This window comes from Camelus bactrianus, chromosome 5 (assembly GCF_048773025.1).
Source record: "Camelus bactrianus isolate YW-2024 breed Bactrian camel chromosome 5, ASM4877302v1, whole genome shotgun sequence".
NCBI lineage: Eukaryota > Metazoa > Chordata > Mammalia > Artiodactyla > Camelidae > Camelus > Camelus bactrianus.
In genome coordinates, this window is record NC_133543.1 from 73,154,851 (window position 1) to 73,169,944 (window position 15,094).

The 15,094-nt window shown below is 37.9% G+C and overlaps 1 protein-coding gene across 5 annotated transcripts in view; it reads left to right on the forward strand.

Moving 5' to 3' along the window:
• PLEKHM3 (pleckstrin homology domain containing M3) overlaps positions 1–15,094 on the forward strand; it is a 164,000-nt gene that overhangs the window by 132,583 nt on the left and 16,323 nt on the right. For 3 of the 5 annotated variants that reach the window (XR_006726754.2, XR_006726753.2, XM_010960093.3), the window contains exon 7: positions 5,081–5,238. The exons of 1 other annotated variant lie outside the window; for it this stretch is intronic. Coding sequence is in view for 2 of the 4 variants with exons in the window: in XM_010960093.3 (XP_010958395.1) it covers positions 5,081–5,238 (158 nt within the window). In the remaining 2 variants the exon portion in view is untranslated. Of the gene's footprint in view, positions 1–5,080; positions 5,239–11,363; positions 14,913–15,094 lie in introns of those variants that run through there. One more of the 5 variants, XM_010960094.3, reaches the window with a different exon arrangement.

Here is a 15,094-nt window from a genome sequence, read left to right on the forward strand (position 1 = left end):
CATGGTTGATCGCCCACTGTGGATCAGGTGCCCCTGAGGAAACACAACTGTCACCCAAATTTGGGTGATGTGGCAGTCAACATGGAAAACAGAAACAAACTCTTCCACCCTATTTTGGACATCTGCCTTTTCTCAAAGAGATAGGGCAGTTTGGTACATGGAGAGGTAAGGGAGGTTAAAGAGATGGACAAAGAGCTACGTGTATTTTCCATTAATTACTTTGTCGTGATTTTGTTCACGTAGACCAGTACTTTGGGGAAAATAACTAAACCTGGGGATAACTAAACCTTATCTCAGAGATCTGTTTCACCATCACTTATGACACATCCAAATGACCACCTGGTTAATTGAAACCACCAGCCTTCTAATGCTAAAGATGAATGGCCTTGTGACTTGTGATGGACTGTTATGAAGTTATATTAACCTGTGACCAAGAAAAGGGTAAAAAAAAGAAAGACTCCTCTGGCTTTGGTCTTCTTTGAGGCTACCACCTTCCTGCTGTTTGTGGACTATTGTCCTAACTTTAAGCTCCCACCAAGATGTCTAGGAAATGAAAGTGAAAATTGCAAGACTCTTAAGGGCAGGAGGAGATGGTAGGAGGCAGGACATATGATTTCTTTTTAAGCAATTATCCCAAGTAAAGGTTTATCTGATTTTTCAAAAGAACCCTAGGAAGAAGTCACACCTGGAGCCTGCTTCTCTTAGTGATGAACCTGTAGATCAGAAGCCAGAAGAGTTTCCCAGTGCTGCTAGTAGTTATAGTCAAAGACAAGATTTAAACCTCCTAAATATACCTTAATGATGCCCCTGGAAATATATAAGTATAAAGTTTTTCTGCTTATAAAGTTAAAGAAATGTTTATACATTCTAAAATAAACTTATGGAGTATTATTAACTCATTTTTTCTGGAGGAAAAACTTGCAGCAGCTTCAGCTTTTTGGAACATGGCCATGAACCTAGGCTGACAAATAGGAAGAGCAATTACTCAAGTGTAAAGAAGCAAAACAGATCTCTGAAGAGCTGGGTGGCCACCAAGACCATGTATTCCTTCTGCTCCTCCCTAAATCACATAGCAGAATGATTGAACATGTTGTGACACAAAGATAGCACTAAGATGTGACTGCTACGGCCCAGGAAGAAGACTGGAAAGCATCCTTGGTCAGTCGACAAAAACTTAGTGCCTGACAGAGAGGGGATAGCGTGAGGCTCAGTCTTTGCCTTTCTCTTAGGTTGCACCATAGAGAATTGCCATTTTTATAGGCAGAATCATCATTTTATTTTTATAAATAAAATTGCCATTTTATAGGTATATCTCCATTTTTATATGTTCATTCTACAGTTGGATAAGCAAAACAATCACATATTAAACAGTAGCAAAAAATACATAAGACAAGCATCAATTTCTATATTAAATTATGTGATGTAAAAATAAATTATATGAAGCACAAGAGATCCATGACAGGTGAAATAGCCAAAGAGGGCTCTTCGGGGCAAGCCAGAATAGATCTGGACCTTGAAGTCCAGGAGAACTAAGTGTTAAAAAAGGAAGTGAAACTCCAGATGGAGGAAATAACATAGGTGAAGGCACAGGAGCAAGAGTAAGCATATCCTACACAGGGAAGAGTTGCCCCACAACAGAACATACACATTAAGAAATGGAAAATGAATTTGGATAAATAGGTTGGAATCAGCTTACAGAGACACTTGTACACCAGGCAAGATGTAAGCTCCAGTTTGGTCTTGTTCACACTTTTGTCGATAACTGAGAATAGTAACTCAACGCAATTTTTGGAAATGAACAAATGGAGAGTTTTTATTAATGATAAACTAAGAACTCAACCAAAGGTTTGAGGGAAGAGATGACACACGATGGAAGTAATGTCTAAAATTGACCAGTATATGTGCTGGATGGCTCAATGGAAGGACTGTCATCTAGAAATACAACCAGAAGATTATTTCATTAATCTAGAAAGAGGGGATAGCCTAGGGTAGGATGGGGGAAAGACTTACATTAGAGACATTTAAAAGAGAATCAACATGAACCTTGAAAACATTATGCTAAGTGAAAGAAGCCAGTCGTAAAAGACCACATATTGTATGAGTCCATTTACATGAAATATCCAGAATAGGTAAATCTATAGAGACAGAAGAAAGTGCTCCCCTAGGGCTTGGGGGACAGGTCAGGGAGAAAAGACTAGTGATTACTAACGGGTATGGGGATATGGGGGAGAACTGATGAAATGTTCTAAAATTGATTGTGGTAGTAGTATATACTCTTCGAATAAACTAAAATCCATTCAGTTGTAGACTTTAAATAGGTTAATTACATGGTGTGTGAATTATGTCTCAATAAAGCTGTTATTTAAAAAGAAAAAAGGAATCAATAAAAAGTGATACATGACAAGATATGTGTGCTTGAGGGAGAAAATGACCACTCACTGTAGACCTATATAGTTTAGTTATCATTGAAATAACAAGACTGTACACCAGCACCATTATTATTTAATATAGTGCTACATGATACAGTGAGACATGAAACATGAACAAGAGGTATGATATTAGATAGGAAGGGACCAGGTCACTATTTTCAGAAAACCCAAAAAGATAACCTAAAAATGGTGGGCATTCATGAAAATTCAGTCATATATAAGATGTACAGAAATGTCAGTATATTCTAGTACACCAACAATTGCTAATAAGAAAAAATATTATACAAAAGTTTAACCTTAAAATAACCAACATGAGTGGCTTATACAAAGGGAAAAGCCAAATTTGTATTCATAATAAATGAAGATTTAATAAAATAAAGATAGGGAGATTAAATATTATAAAGATATTAGTCCCCAAATTAATTTTTAAAAGCTTATTAAAATCCTTAGTGAGGAATAAATATAAATTGCTGGCAGTGTAAACTTGGTAAAACACTTCAAAATGTTCATACTGTCTACCCTTTATCTCAAGAAAATCTTCTAGACAAAGAAAAAGCTTTATGTATAAATTCCCCAATCTTCTCTTTTAGATCCTAGATGATAACTCCTGTGTCTTCCTTAAAGTGTTCTCTTCTCATCCTCAGTTCCTTCAAACAACCTTTACTCACCTGGTTTCCAGACTGTTCTATATCCTGATGTTTTCCACTAAATGACCATAGTTTGTTAGTGCCTCTATTTAAATGTGTCATTAACCTTGGTTGTTTAGAGTAAAATAAGTAAAACCAAACTCAGCTGAAGTATTGTTACCACAGTTTAGAAATAACCCTATGACACAGTGTAAAGTGTTTACCAGCAGTTGGCTATATGATTTGGTAGTGGTTATTTCTTAGAAAGTGAGTATCATGCGTTGGTATTGGGAGCACACTTTCCTGGGGTTTATTGGAGTTAATGGTCCTTGAGAAAAAAAATAAAAGGAGGTCTTATTTACAGCTTCCTAAAGGTAATAGGGAAGAGAATAAATCTTAAAATGGTGGAAAGTGTACTTGTTTGACTCAAAAAATAGCCAGCATGATTTCTAGCCCCTTTAAGAAAAAAAAAAAAACTTATAAAGCCGTGAACCTGATTTTTTTGTTCAATGTCTGCATCAGTGCAAAAATAATACACATTTTTAAATGCCAAAAAACAATCATATACAAAATGAAAGATTTGCTTTTCCAACTTGTTCCCTTCCCTAGAGTTAACCACAGTGTTATATTCATTTTTAAAATATCATGATGGGGGTGGGTATAGCTCAGTGGTAGAGGGTGTGCTTAGCATGCACGAGGTCCTGGGTTCAATCCCCAGTACTTCCATTAAAAAAACAAAGTATGTGTGTGTGTATATATATTATTATTATTAACCACGATTATTAAGTGGTTTATAAACTTAGTTTTTATCTCCAGTATTATGTATAGTTTCATTTTTTTTTTGCAAAATACATTACTATATTCCTTGTAATCTTTTATTTTTGTATTATCAGTTACTACTGTTCACTTTGGCCTTGTCATTTCTCTTTAAGTGTGATTTACTTCCCTCAGATGTTATTTTTATGTAAAACTATCATTTTACCTATGATTCATTTGAAAGTATCCAGCTGTTTCTAAGTTAAATTTAATCATTTTTTCTTATATCAAAATCAGCATGTATATGCGTGTGCATTGATGAGAGAGAAATACAGATTTTATCTTATTAGTGTATGAACTGCGAAAGTCTTTGAAGCCCGTGCAGTATTAGTTAAGTGAGGAGGGCTCTGATGGACCATTGGTTCCAAACTCATGGATGTTTGCAGGCCAGCAGCTGAGGGGACTGTGGGAGGCAGGCAGATTCAAGACACTCAGGCCTTGTGGGGACACTGTCAGTTGGTGAGCACGTGTCTCAGCAGGAGCAAGCAGCCTCTAGTCACAGCCAGGATCATCATCAGGTTGGAATTCAGGCCTAGTTTTGCCAGATCTAATGATTTTTCAAAAGAAGCCAAAAACCTGGATTTTTATGTGAAATCCCCCAATTATTAAATTGGATGATTTTTTTTAAAAACACTAAGATTTTTTTTAAAACTCTTCAGGCTAAATAGGGCCCTCAGACTGCCAAATTGCAACCTCTTTATATTATTTTACTTAACGGCGTCAAAAGAAACTTACTTTTCCACATTTGTTATATGTTCTCAGGGGAGATGGTGAAAAAAACTACTAACTCATCAGAAAACTGGTATTATTGAATGTACAACATAAAATTCTCATTAGTCCTTACCTTGTATATGTTCAATCTATTTTGGGAAATCAACCAAACACATCTTATACTACACCATAACTGTCAAGTTGGTCTGTGAATGGGTTGGACCCATTGGTTGGTCCTCAATCCTCTATAACACACTACAAAAAAAAGGGGAATACAAAAGAAGTTTCAACATCTTCATTTTCCGACCTCCAGTGGTTTAAACCAGAGAGTTCTTTTGGAGCAAAAATACTATGTCTTTTCTTTTTCAGAATTGCTGAGAAATTATAATTAGAGGTTTTCCTGTTGTGTAAAGGAAAGGAATTCCAATCCTCCTGCATCTGCAAGACTTCTTTTCTCAACAAGTTTGCTTCTTCCCTGTTCCATTTCTCTTTCTGCAGGTGATAGAGGGAAAGCTGGCTCCATTCTTGGGCAAGGTCATTAAATTTGCCACCTCACATGTGTACAGCTGCAGTCTTTGTAGCCAGAAGGGATTCATCTGTGAAATCTGTAACAATGGAGAGATCCTCTACCCTTTTGAGGATATTTCAACAAGCAGGTACAGAATCTCTTGTCTTATAAAAATATAGCTGAATATGTCACATGCAGTGTTATGGGGCCAGATCAGGCCAACTTTTCTTCAGGTACTGTATCTCTGTATCAGATTTCCCTTATTCCTGGAGAACATTTTTTTACCCTTTGGTTTCCTTTATTTATTTCTAACTCACCTCACTACCTTTATCCAGAGTGAGATAAAAACTAGCTCTGTCTTATTAGGTAACAAAGAATGTTCAAATTTGTTTCTAGAATGGAGATGGGAGAGGAAGAATCCTCACACCCATTCCAGGGCCAAGTGATGGGCAGTGGGAAATCACAGTCTCAGAGGAAGACCAAAACTAGGTGGACCAGTAGGAATAAAACTAGAGGACACTGGTGAACAGCTGTCAGGCTCACCACATGCTTTTCTCCATAGATGCACTACATTATAGTGATGAAAGTTTTAGGACCCAAAGGAGAGAAAAGTAGGAGTTTATGTGGGATTATTTTTCTAACCAAAGTAATATTTGGGTATCATCACATCCATTGATTGATGGATGATTTTTCCCCAACTTGAGAGCAGGGTTTTTACTGTTGCTATTCTTGAGTCACAAAATGATACATATCACTTTTCCGTTCTCCCAAAAGCCTAATAGAAATATATATTGTTTGTGTATATATGCACTGGCTTCTTTGGCATGAATGTCATGGCTCATTTCCTACCCTGCAGGGCTCACTTACTCTGTGGTTCAGAATAGAAGGTGAGGCACGTAGCCAGGGAGGGTTGAGGCATGTGTGGTAGAGCTAAAATATTAAGAGTTGACTCAGCCCTTCTGGCCTCTTCTTAAACCCAAAGACTGTTTGTAAACAACCATGAACTTAGGTTGGCCCCACACACAGTAAGACACACATAAAACAAGACCCCCACACACACACATACACACACTCCAGCCTCTAGTGTCCTGAGTACAAATCCTTAGCCCACAGCCTAAAAATTACATACTTCTTTAAAAGGTGCTTTATACAAATGTTCATTAGCAGCGGTATTCATAATAACCAAAAAGTGGAAATAATATAAATGCCCATCAGCTGATGACTGGATAAACGAAATGTGATATATCTACACAATGGAATATTATTCAGCCTAAAAAGGAATGAAGTATATGCTGCAATGTGGATGAACCTTGAAAACATTATGCTAAGTAAAAAAAGCTAGACATAAAGGGTACAGTAATTAAAAGAATTTTAAAGATGTACTATAAACAACTTTGTGCCAATAAGTGAGACAACTTAGATAAAATGGATACATTTATAGAAAGACAAATTACCAAAACTGACTCAAGAAGAAATAGAAATATGAATAGACCTATAACAAGAAATTGAAATACTAATTTTTAAATCTTCTGAAGTAGCCAGATGGCTTCACTGGTGAATTTTGTTGGCTGTTTAAAGAAACGATACCAATGCTTTACACAGTGATAAGGAGGCGCATTAGATAACAGTAATGGGGTCAGTTCTCCAAAAAGACTTACCCATCCTCTGTCTGTGAACAGAGTCAAAATACATGAGGCAAACACTGATAGAACTGCATGGAGAAACAGATGAATCCACTATTATATTTAGACTACAACACCCCTCTGTCAGTAACTGATAGATCCAGTAGGCAGACAATCAGTGAGCATATAGTTAAACTGAAAAGCACTATCAGCCAAATGAATCTAACTGACATCCATGTCAATTCAGAACATACATTCTTCTCAAGCTCACGTGGAATTTATTTACACACCATTCTGGCCATAAAATACATCTGGACAAATTCTAAAGAATAGAAAGTATGCAAAGTATGCTCTAACATCATAATGAAATTAAACTAATAAACAATAACAGAAAGATACCTGGAAATTCCCCAAATATTTGAAGATTAACAATATACTTCTAAATAACAAGAGTTTATAACTTAGTTTACACAAAAACCTGCACATGGGTATTTATAGCAGTTTTACGCATAACTGCCCAAACTAGAAACAGCTAAGCTGTCCTTTAATAGGTGGATGGATAAATAAACCGTGGTATATCCATACAGTGCTCCAAAAGGACATGGAGGAAACCTAAATGCGTACTACTGAGTGAAAGAAGCCAATCTGAAAAGGCTACTTACTATATGATTCTAACTGTGTGACATTCTGAAGAAGGCAAAACTATATTGACAGTAAGAAAATCAGTGGTTGCCAGGGGCTGGAGAGGGGGCAGGGAGGGATGAATAGCGGAAGGGCAGGAGATTTCTAGGGCAGTGAGATTATTCTGTGTGATTCTATAATAGTGCATACATGACATTATACATTTGTCAAACTCATAGAACTGTACAAAACAGAATGAACCTTAATTTGAACTGAGGACTTCAGTTAATAATAATTAATTGTAACAAATGTACCACATGAATGCAAGATGTTGATAATGGGGAAAACTGGAGAGAGTGTAATAATATGGGGACTCTATACTATCTGCTCAATTTTCCTGTAAATCTAAAACTGTCCTAAAAGATAAAATCTATTAAAATAAAACAATTCATCCAACTGAACATCTAAGTCAGAGATCACAGGTGAGGAGTATAAAATTTTAATAGAACAGTTTTAGATTTATAGAAAAATTACAAAGATAGTACAGAGCTCCCATATGCCCCATACCCAGTTTCCTCTGTTCACATCTTACATTAATATGGTACATTTGATATATTATTAGCTTAAGTCCATAGTTTTTTTGTTTGTTTGTTTGTTTTTTGATTTTCTTAGTTTTTACCTAGTGTGCTCTTTCTGTTCCAAAATACCACGTTACATTTAATTGTCACATCTCTTTAGGCTCCTTGGCTGTGACAGTTTCTCAGACTTTGTATGTATGACCTTGACAGTTTTGAAGAGTACTGGTCAGCTGTTTTGTAGACTCCCTCTATTGGGATATACTTGATGTTTTCCTTATGATTACACTGGGTCCTGCAGATTTGGGAGGAAGACCGCAGAGGTAGTGTCATTTTCATCACATCACATGGGTACACGCTATCAGCATGACTTATCACTGTAGTGTTTGTGTCAGGTCTCTCCACTGTAAAGTTACTCTTCTCCCCTACCCCCCTCACTCCCATCCTCTTTCCAGACTGTCCTTCTAGAAGGAAGTCATTATGTGGGGCCCATGCTTAAGCAGTGGAGAGCTTCACCCCCTTGTGAGCAGACTATGTACAAAATTATTTGGAACTCAACTGCATAAGAGATTTGTCTCTTCTTCCCCATTTTTTTCAATTATTTATGACTATCTGTATGGACTCATGTGTATTTATTTTATACTTTGGGTCATTAGCCAACACTGTTTTATTTTGTTACTCAGACTGTTCCAGTTGTGGCCACTTAACTTTTGCAGTTGGCTCCTGTGTCCCTTTGACATATCCCAGTGATTGTGGAGATTTCGTTTTGAGCATTTCCTTACTTTCTGCCACTGCTGGATGCTCCAGGCCCGTCTTATATGTCTCCTGCCCTAATCCAAGAAGCAGCCATTTCCCTAAGGAGCCGTGGTTCCTTATATTGGAGAATATTAGAAAGCAAGATCAGGGCACTGGGCTGCACACAATTTTTTAAGCTGTCAGTCCCAGGACTTGTCCCTTGCAGGGGCAGAGGTACTCCCCTCTGACTGCACATCAGAATCTCCTGTGAGACTTTTTTTTTTCAATTCCCAGATTTGGTATCTTTGAAGACTCTCCCTGCAACTCTAAATCACAGCCAGAAGAAAGAATTCCTCCTATAAGATAGCTGTGGTCATGATCAGAGGTGCTGGGTTCATACAACCAGAAGGACCACATTAGCATGACTGTGGGCACATAAGGGCCTTTACATAGCAGGAAAGAATAGCTAGTTAGAGCCCTCTGTTCCTCCCTTGGTCAGATGCAATTTTCCAAGCTTGCACAAATATCTGAGTCCAAAGGAACCCTGATCTGCCTTCCTGGAATTCCAGGTGGATACTATTATGCAAGAACCATCGCGCTTTCTCTTGGTGTTCCATTTCCAGTTAAACACTGGGAGTGGCTTATGCACATCGATGGAGAAGGACAAAAAGAAACCCTAGTAAAAGATTTATTAAAGGAAAACTTCAATCAGAAGTAGAATTGTAGACTTAAAACATGTCTATAAAGATGTGCTAAATAAATAAATGTGGTGAGTAAAATAAACCTGAATAGTGGTATAAATTTTGAAATCTATGTGCAACTGAAATCTCTATGGATGAAGTGATGACATCTGGGATTTGCTTCACAATAACCCGATGGTGGGAGAGAGGGGATAAATATAGATGAAAGATAGTTGTTGAAGCAACATGATAAGTTATGCTATCCCCTCTACTTTTGAATATGTTTGAAATTTTCCATAATAAGACATGTTTTAAAAATCAATATGTAAAAATCCTAGAAATGAAATATTCAGTGAATTTGTTACCACCTACATATCTTTGACCATCTTGTCAAATTCAGCACCTCTTTGTCCTCAGAACTATATTTAATATCCTTTCAGATCCAAATATCATGTGAATAGCATAATTACAATTCAGTAAAAAAAAAAATTCCACAAGCATTAGAACTATTCATTCTTTCAATAAATGATTCACTGGACATACTATGTTTGTGCACTGGGCTGGGTTCTGGAGACACAGTAAACCTTCCCATGCTCCTTGCTCACAAGTAGTTGACAATCTCTAGTAAGAGACAGACAAGCCATTAGGCAGTTGTGTTAAAGTGTGGGAGGAGCCACGGGAAAGGGGTGGACCTGGAGCTCCAAGAAGGGAAATGACGTTTGCATTGTAGGTGGAAAGATGTCCCACAATTTCTAAACATGTGAACAAGCTCTATGTTGAACTCTAAAGCATTGATTTATGCACTTTAGTATGAGAATATCCTCAGTTTTAACAGGCTTATTTGATGACGACCATATATCACACATTGGTAAAGTCTTCAGACTTTGTTTTCCGTATTAAATTAATTGTTATGCAGGAGGAAACATCACGAGGGTGTAACGGAGAAATGTAGCCCTGGTGTTAATTTTTAGAACACTGTCTCTGGCAGATACAGAGAATGTTCTGGGATCTGGGAATGGCATTGGTCTTTGTCATTTTGCATCTCATTGCAGTTCACACCACCCTGCCCCTGAGGACCTGAACTTGTTGGTGCATGAACTTTATGCTTTGTCTTGGCACCTTCCACCCTTCTTTAAGCTTCATGTAGCTTCAAATCACTAACTGTGGTCAAAACCTTAAAAAAGTTTGTTTAAAAAGAGAGAATGGAACTGCTTTATTATGAAGTATAGAATGACTTTTTCCCATAGAAGATGCTGATGTGCACATTTCTCAGCACAACTTGAACAGTCCATTAAGAGCTGTGTTTTCTGTCACCCCTGTTCCCTTTGATTTGTCCATAGAATGTAAATGTGGAGAGGGCTTTGCCCAAAGTTGCCACTTATGTGCCTAGAAAATCATGAAACCCCCTAGACTTGTCAGCAGTCTTACAAAGGCTCTTCCATTTTTCTGGGTAGCCAGTCTGTCATTTTTTGAAAGGGTTTCCTGTTTGGGCAGGAATTGTTTAGGGGGGAGTAGGGGAGTAGAACAAAACTCCAGAGGAGGAGGGGAGAGAAGCACTGCCCAGAAGCTGGTCTTGGCTTCCTATTTGCTCAGCCTTCGTTTTTGAGTCCTTGCACAAACAGACTGAATACCTGGATTATGCTCTCATCTGGACTCGAATACACATACATTACATACCCTTTTTTCACTAATCAGCCTGACACATTCCTCTGTTGGTAAATGGTTCCAAAACAAACACTGTCAGTGCACCTAATTAGCAGGTTTGTGGGCTGTGCTTGGCAGTCCTGTTACATCCTGTTCAACAATAGAGAACAACAGCCTTGGCTGGGCCGGGCTTCAGGGAGGGAACAGCTTCCCCGAGCGCGTACGCACTTCTTAAATGATATTTCCTTTCTGTGGCTTTTCTTGGGAAGCTGCCACTCAGGGAGTATTGCAGTGAGGTGTGGGATCCTTGCTGCAGCCAGAGGGAATCTAGACTCCCCATTATAGGTCCCTTTGCTGCAGAACCAGAGTTTCCATCTGATTATTGTTCTCTCTCAGGTGTTGAAGAGGAGCATGCTGAGGAACTTTCTCCATGGTTCTCTAACCATGGTGGGTGGAGGACAAGACTCCTGCCTGGGTTCCAGAATCAAAACTAACAAAGATGGAAGGGCCAGTGAAGACCATTTAGACATCTCTAGGGTAGAAAACCCAAAGCCCAGAGAGCACACAGATTTTGTGAGTGTCAGAAGCAGGGTGGTGACCTATCAAGATGGAATTCTGCTCCCTTAGACTACAGGACTGCCCACTCTTAAATGTATTTATTGAGTTGGTGAAGGTTCTCCTTGATAAAAAAAACTTGAGCACAATGCTCAGTTTTTGGCTTTTAAACTTTGGTCAAAGAGTAACTTAGTAAATAGCATTTCACCTTGGCCTGGTGGCTCCTATATTCACATGTCAAAATGTTGCAGAATGTCTGCTAACACAGACAAGACTTTTGTGAAATCCTCAGAGCTGACCTGACCCTTTATGCCATTAAGCCTCTTGATAAATACTGCACGTTTATAAACACAGCCCTAGCTGGTGAGGCTGCCATTGTTTTTTGAAGCCATTTCGTCCCTTGAATAGATGGCTGTGGTCTCCCCCAGACTCATTTCTTACCAAGTTTCTAGTTAGGTGTCTGGTTAATACTGTGCTAATCATCTTATCTCTAAGCATTTCAGGCAACCTGATTTTCTTGTTGTTTGGAGGGGGAAATGTTTATTATTATTTAACTCTTGTTTTAATGTTCTTAACTATAAAAATTAATTGATGCTCATTACAGAAATTTTTAAGGTACATAAAAGTATAAAGAAAAAATTATCCATACATATGTATACATATATATTTTTTAATAAAACTGAGATCATGTTGAATACATAATTTTATATCCAGCCTTTTTATCACATCATATCAGAACCAGGAAAATAGTCATATTTAATCTATATACTTTTAATGATGGATACTTTTACAGGAAAAAAAATTTAATTGGCCCTAAAATTGTTAAGATCCATTTAAGAAGTAAAGGCAGGCTAGTCAACAGAAAGATCACTGGACTAAGAATATAGAAGTCTAGATGTCATTCCTAACTCTGCCACTAAATTGCTGTGTGACCTTTAACAAGCCACTTCCCTGCCCCACCCCATCTATATATCAGGCATATAACACTGTTTCAGCACTTATTGACCAAAGAAGTAAGAGCTTGTAAGAGCGTTACTTCAGCTCCACTGCTTAGCATTTTGTGTTAGTCTGTATGATAGTCTGTCATGACATTTTCAGTGAAGTTGACTGATTTTTGATACAGTTTACCCAAAGGGATTAAGATATATCATTCAAATAGTGATTCAGTCCAACATTTTCAAATAATATAAGCTCCATGAGAAAGTTGACTTTTTCTGTTTTGCTCACTGCTTCATCCTCTACCTTTAGAACAGCACATAGTAAATGGTCAATAAATAATTCATGAATAAATAAATGGTTTACTTTATTTTAGCTTTTCTAATCTGTACTTACTGTTTTCTTTTATTTTAAGTCATTTTTAAACTAATTTCAGGGAAATTGCTTAAATGTAGACATTACCAAGATATCTAACTCTATCAAGTGATAGCTAACATTCTATTATATATTAGGGGCAGATGTGTTTTATAGGCCCAATGGAGATTTTCCTGTCAAAAATTTGAGCTTTGCTAAGCTAGCCAAAAACCTTCATTTTCAAAATGTCTTTTAGGTCACTTTTTAGTGTGTGCTTTTTCCTTCCCCATGGGACTGTAAATAAGTAACCTGAACACACACTAGGGAAGAGCAGGAGTATTTACCTTTCCATACAAAAAATGTTGACTTTTCAGCCTGAGCATTATGTTCTGAAATGAACTGTTTTATGCTTCAGAATTACAAGAGGTACGATAGTATCTTGCTTTTGTCCATATATACGTATGATATTTTGAGACTTTTTTCATCCAACTAATTATGGAGTGCAGATAGTACCTTGTTAAAGTTGTCTTTTAAAAATCTCTTTTGTTTCTACTTCAGCATCTAATGTATATTATCGTATCTTTATTGAACCCCCTCAGTATTCTGAATATTAAACCATTCAGTGCTGCATCAGGAAACACCTGCATATGCTATCTGTAGCTACCATTAATAATCATCTGTTTGGTTCCTGATTCTTTCAAAGTACTTAAAATAGAAATAAAAGCACAGTTCATAGATGTTTACAGTCTATACAAAAGTTGCTATTTGGACGGAATTCTATCAGAGCATAGAACTTGGGGACCTTAGCGATCTTTTGCCCATCACCCCCACATCCTACAACACACACCCCTTCCCCACCCCACCCTTCATGGAAGCGAGCATCCCCACCCAACACCACACCCATAGCTAGTGGGAGATTCAGGCTGTGGAACCCCTGTATAGTACCCTTTCTGCCTCACTCTGTTGTCAGAGCACTAGCCTAAAATCTGACAGACCCACAAAGCATCCTAGGAGGGTAAAAGACTACTATGTACTTTCAACTAGTCTCACTCACTTCTAGTGATGGTTAGGAGCGGGGAATAGGTGTTCCCACCAAAATTAATGGGAAGAATTTTCTAACCTTTTGATGAAAAAGTAGGGAAAGATAGCATTTTTTTAAAAAAAGTAATTCATGTGAAAAAGAGAAACATGGGAATTGCCTTTTACAAAACCAATAACATAATAGACTAACTTGCAAATAATGAATCAGTGGCTGGTTTAAAGACTGCATTGGAAACATTGGAAGCCACTAACTTGACCTGATACAATTTAAAAGATCTAATTTGGCCTTGAGAGTGGGGAGGTTCAAGTATCTTAAAGCCATTCTTTAAGAGGGGAGTTAACACTTTTTTTCTAGAAAGAGAATCCTTGATGCTGGAGAGAAAGGGAATTTGAAAGACTTTGGCGGGAAAGCAGCATACATCAGTGATAGGAAAGAAAATTTTTCAGAGTTGAGAATGAAGAAACAAGCAGATTTTCCTTTGGCAGTGGGGAAGGCACGGGATGGGGGGCGCAGGATAGGATTAGGGTGGGGGAGAGTGAGGCCTGAGTAACATGAGGGGGGAGCAGGGTTTTCAAGCAGTGCCTGAAAGAGGCACCAGTCCAGGGATTTAGGGTCAGAAATGATGTGAATGTCAAAGCAGCAAGCAAAAAAAGTGACTTTTTCCTTCCTCCGCTTCCCTGAGAGGTACATGAGGTCTCCTGTTTAAGAGAGAGACCTGACCAAGGAAACTCGTACATAGAGAGCACATAAGAGCAGTACTTAGCCCTTCTTCTCTCTGCCTTATCCACCTGAAAATCTCTTGCCTCAGTTTCTCTCACCGAGGGGTCTAGAGAGCTTGCCCAGGTGGCAATGAAAGAGGAAAGGTTTAGTTATCACTTAGCAGGCATGTTGCTAACCAGAACTAAGCAAAAGGCTCCCACTGGCTTCCCGCAGTGAGTGAATGCGTTGTTCCCTTTGAGAGTGTCCTTTGCTGATATACTACCATCTAGCCTTCTCCACCCTAGTCCTTTCTTATGAATATACACAGCATTGAAAGAAATAAAATTTTTTGTGACTTCCAGGTGTCTTACATGCCTGTTTATTGCTTATGTACATAGCATAACTATTCATAACTTTTTATTATTGTAATGATCAGTTCCACCCAACTTTTACTAATGAGCAAATTAGAACAAAAGTTCCAAGTAGTAACTCTCACTAAATGAAAGGGGCTGCTAAAACAGGCACTGTTGTTCACATCTTT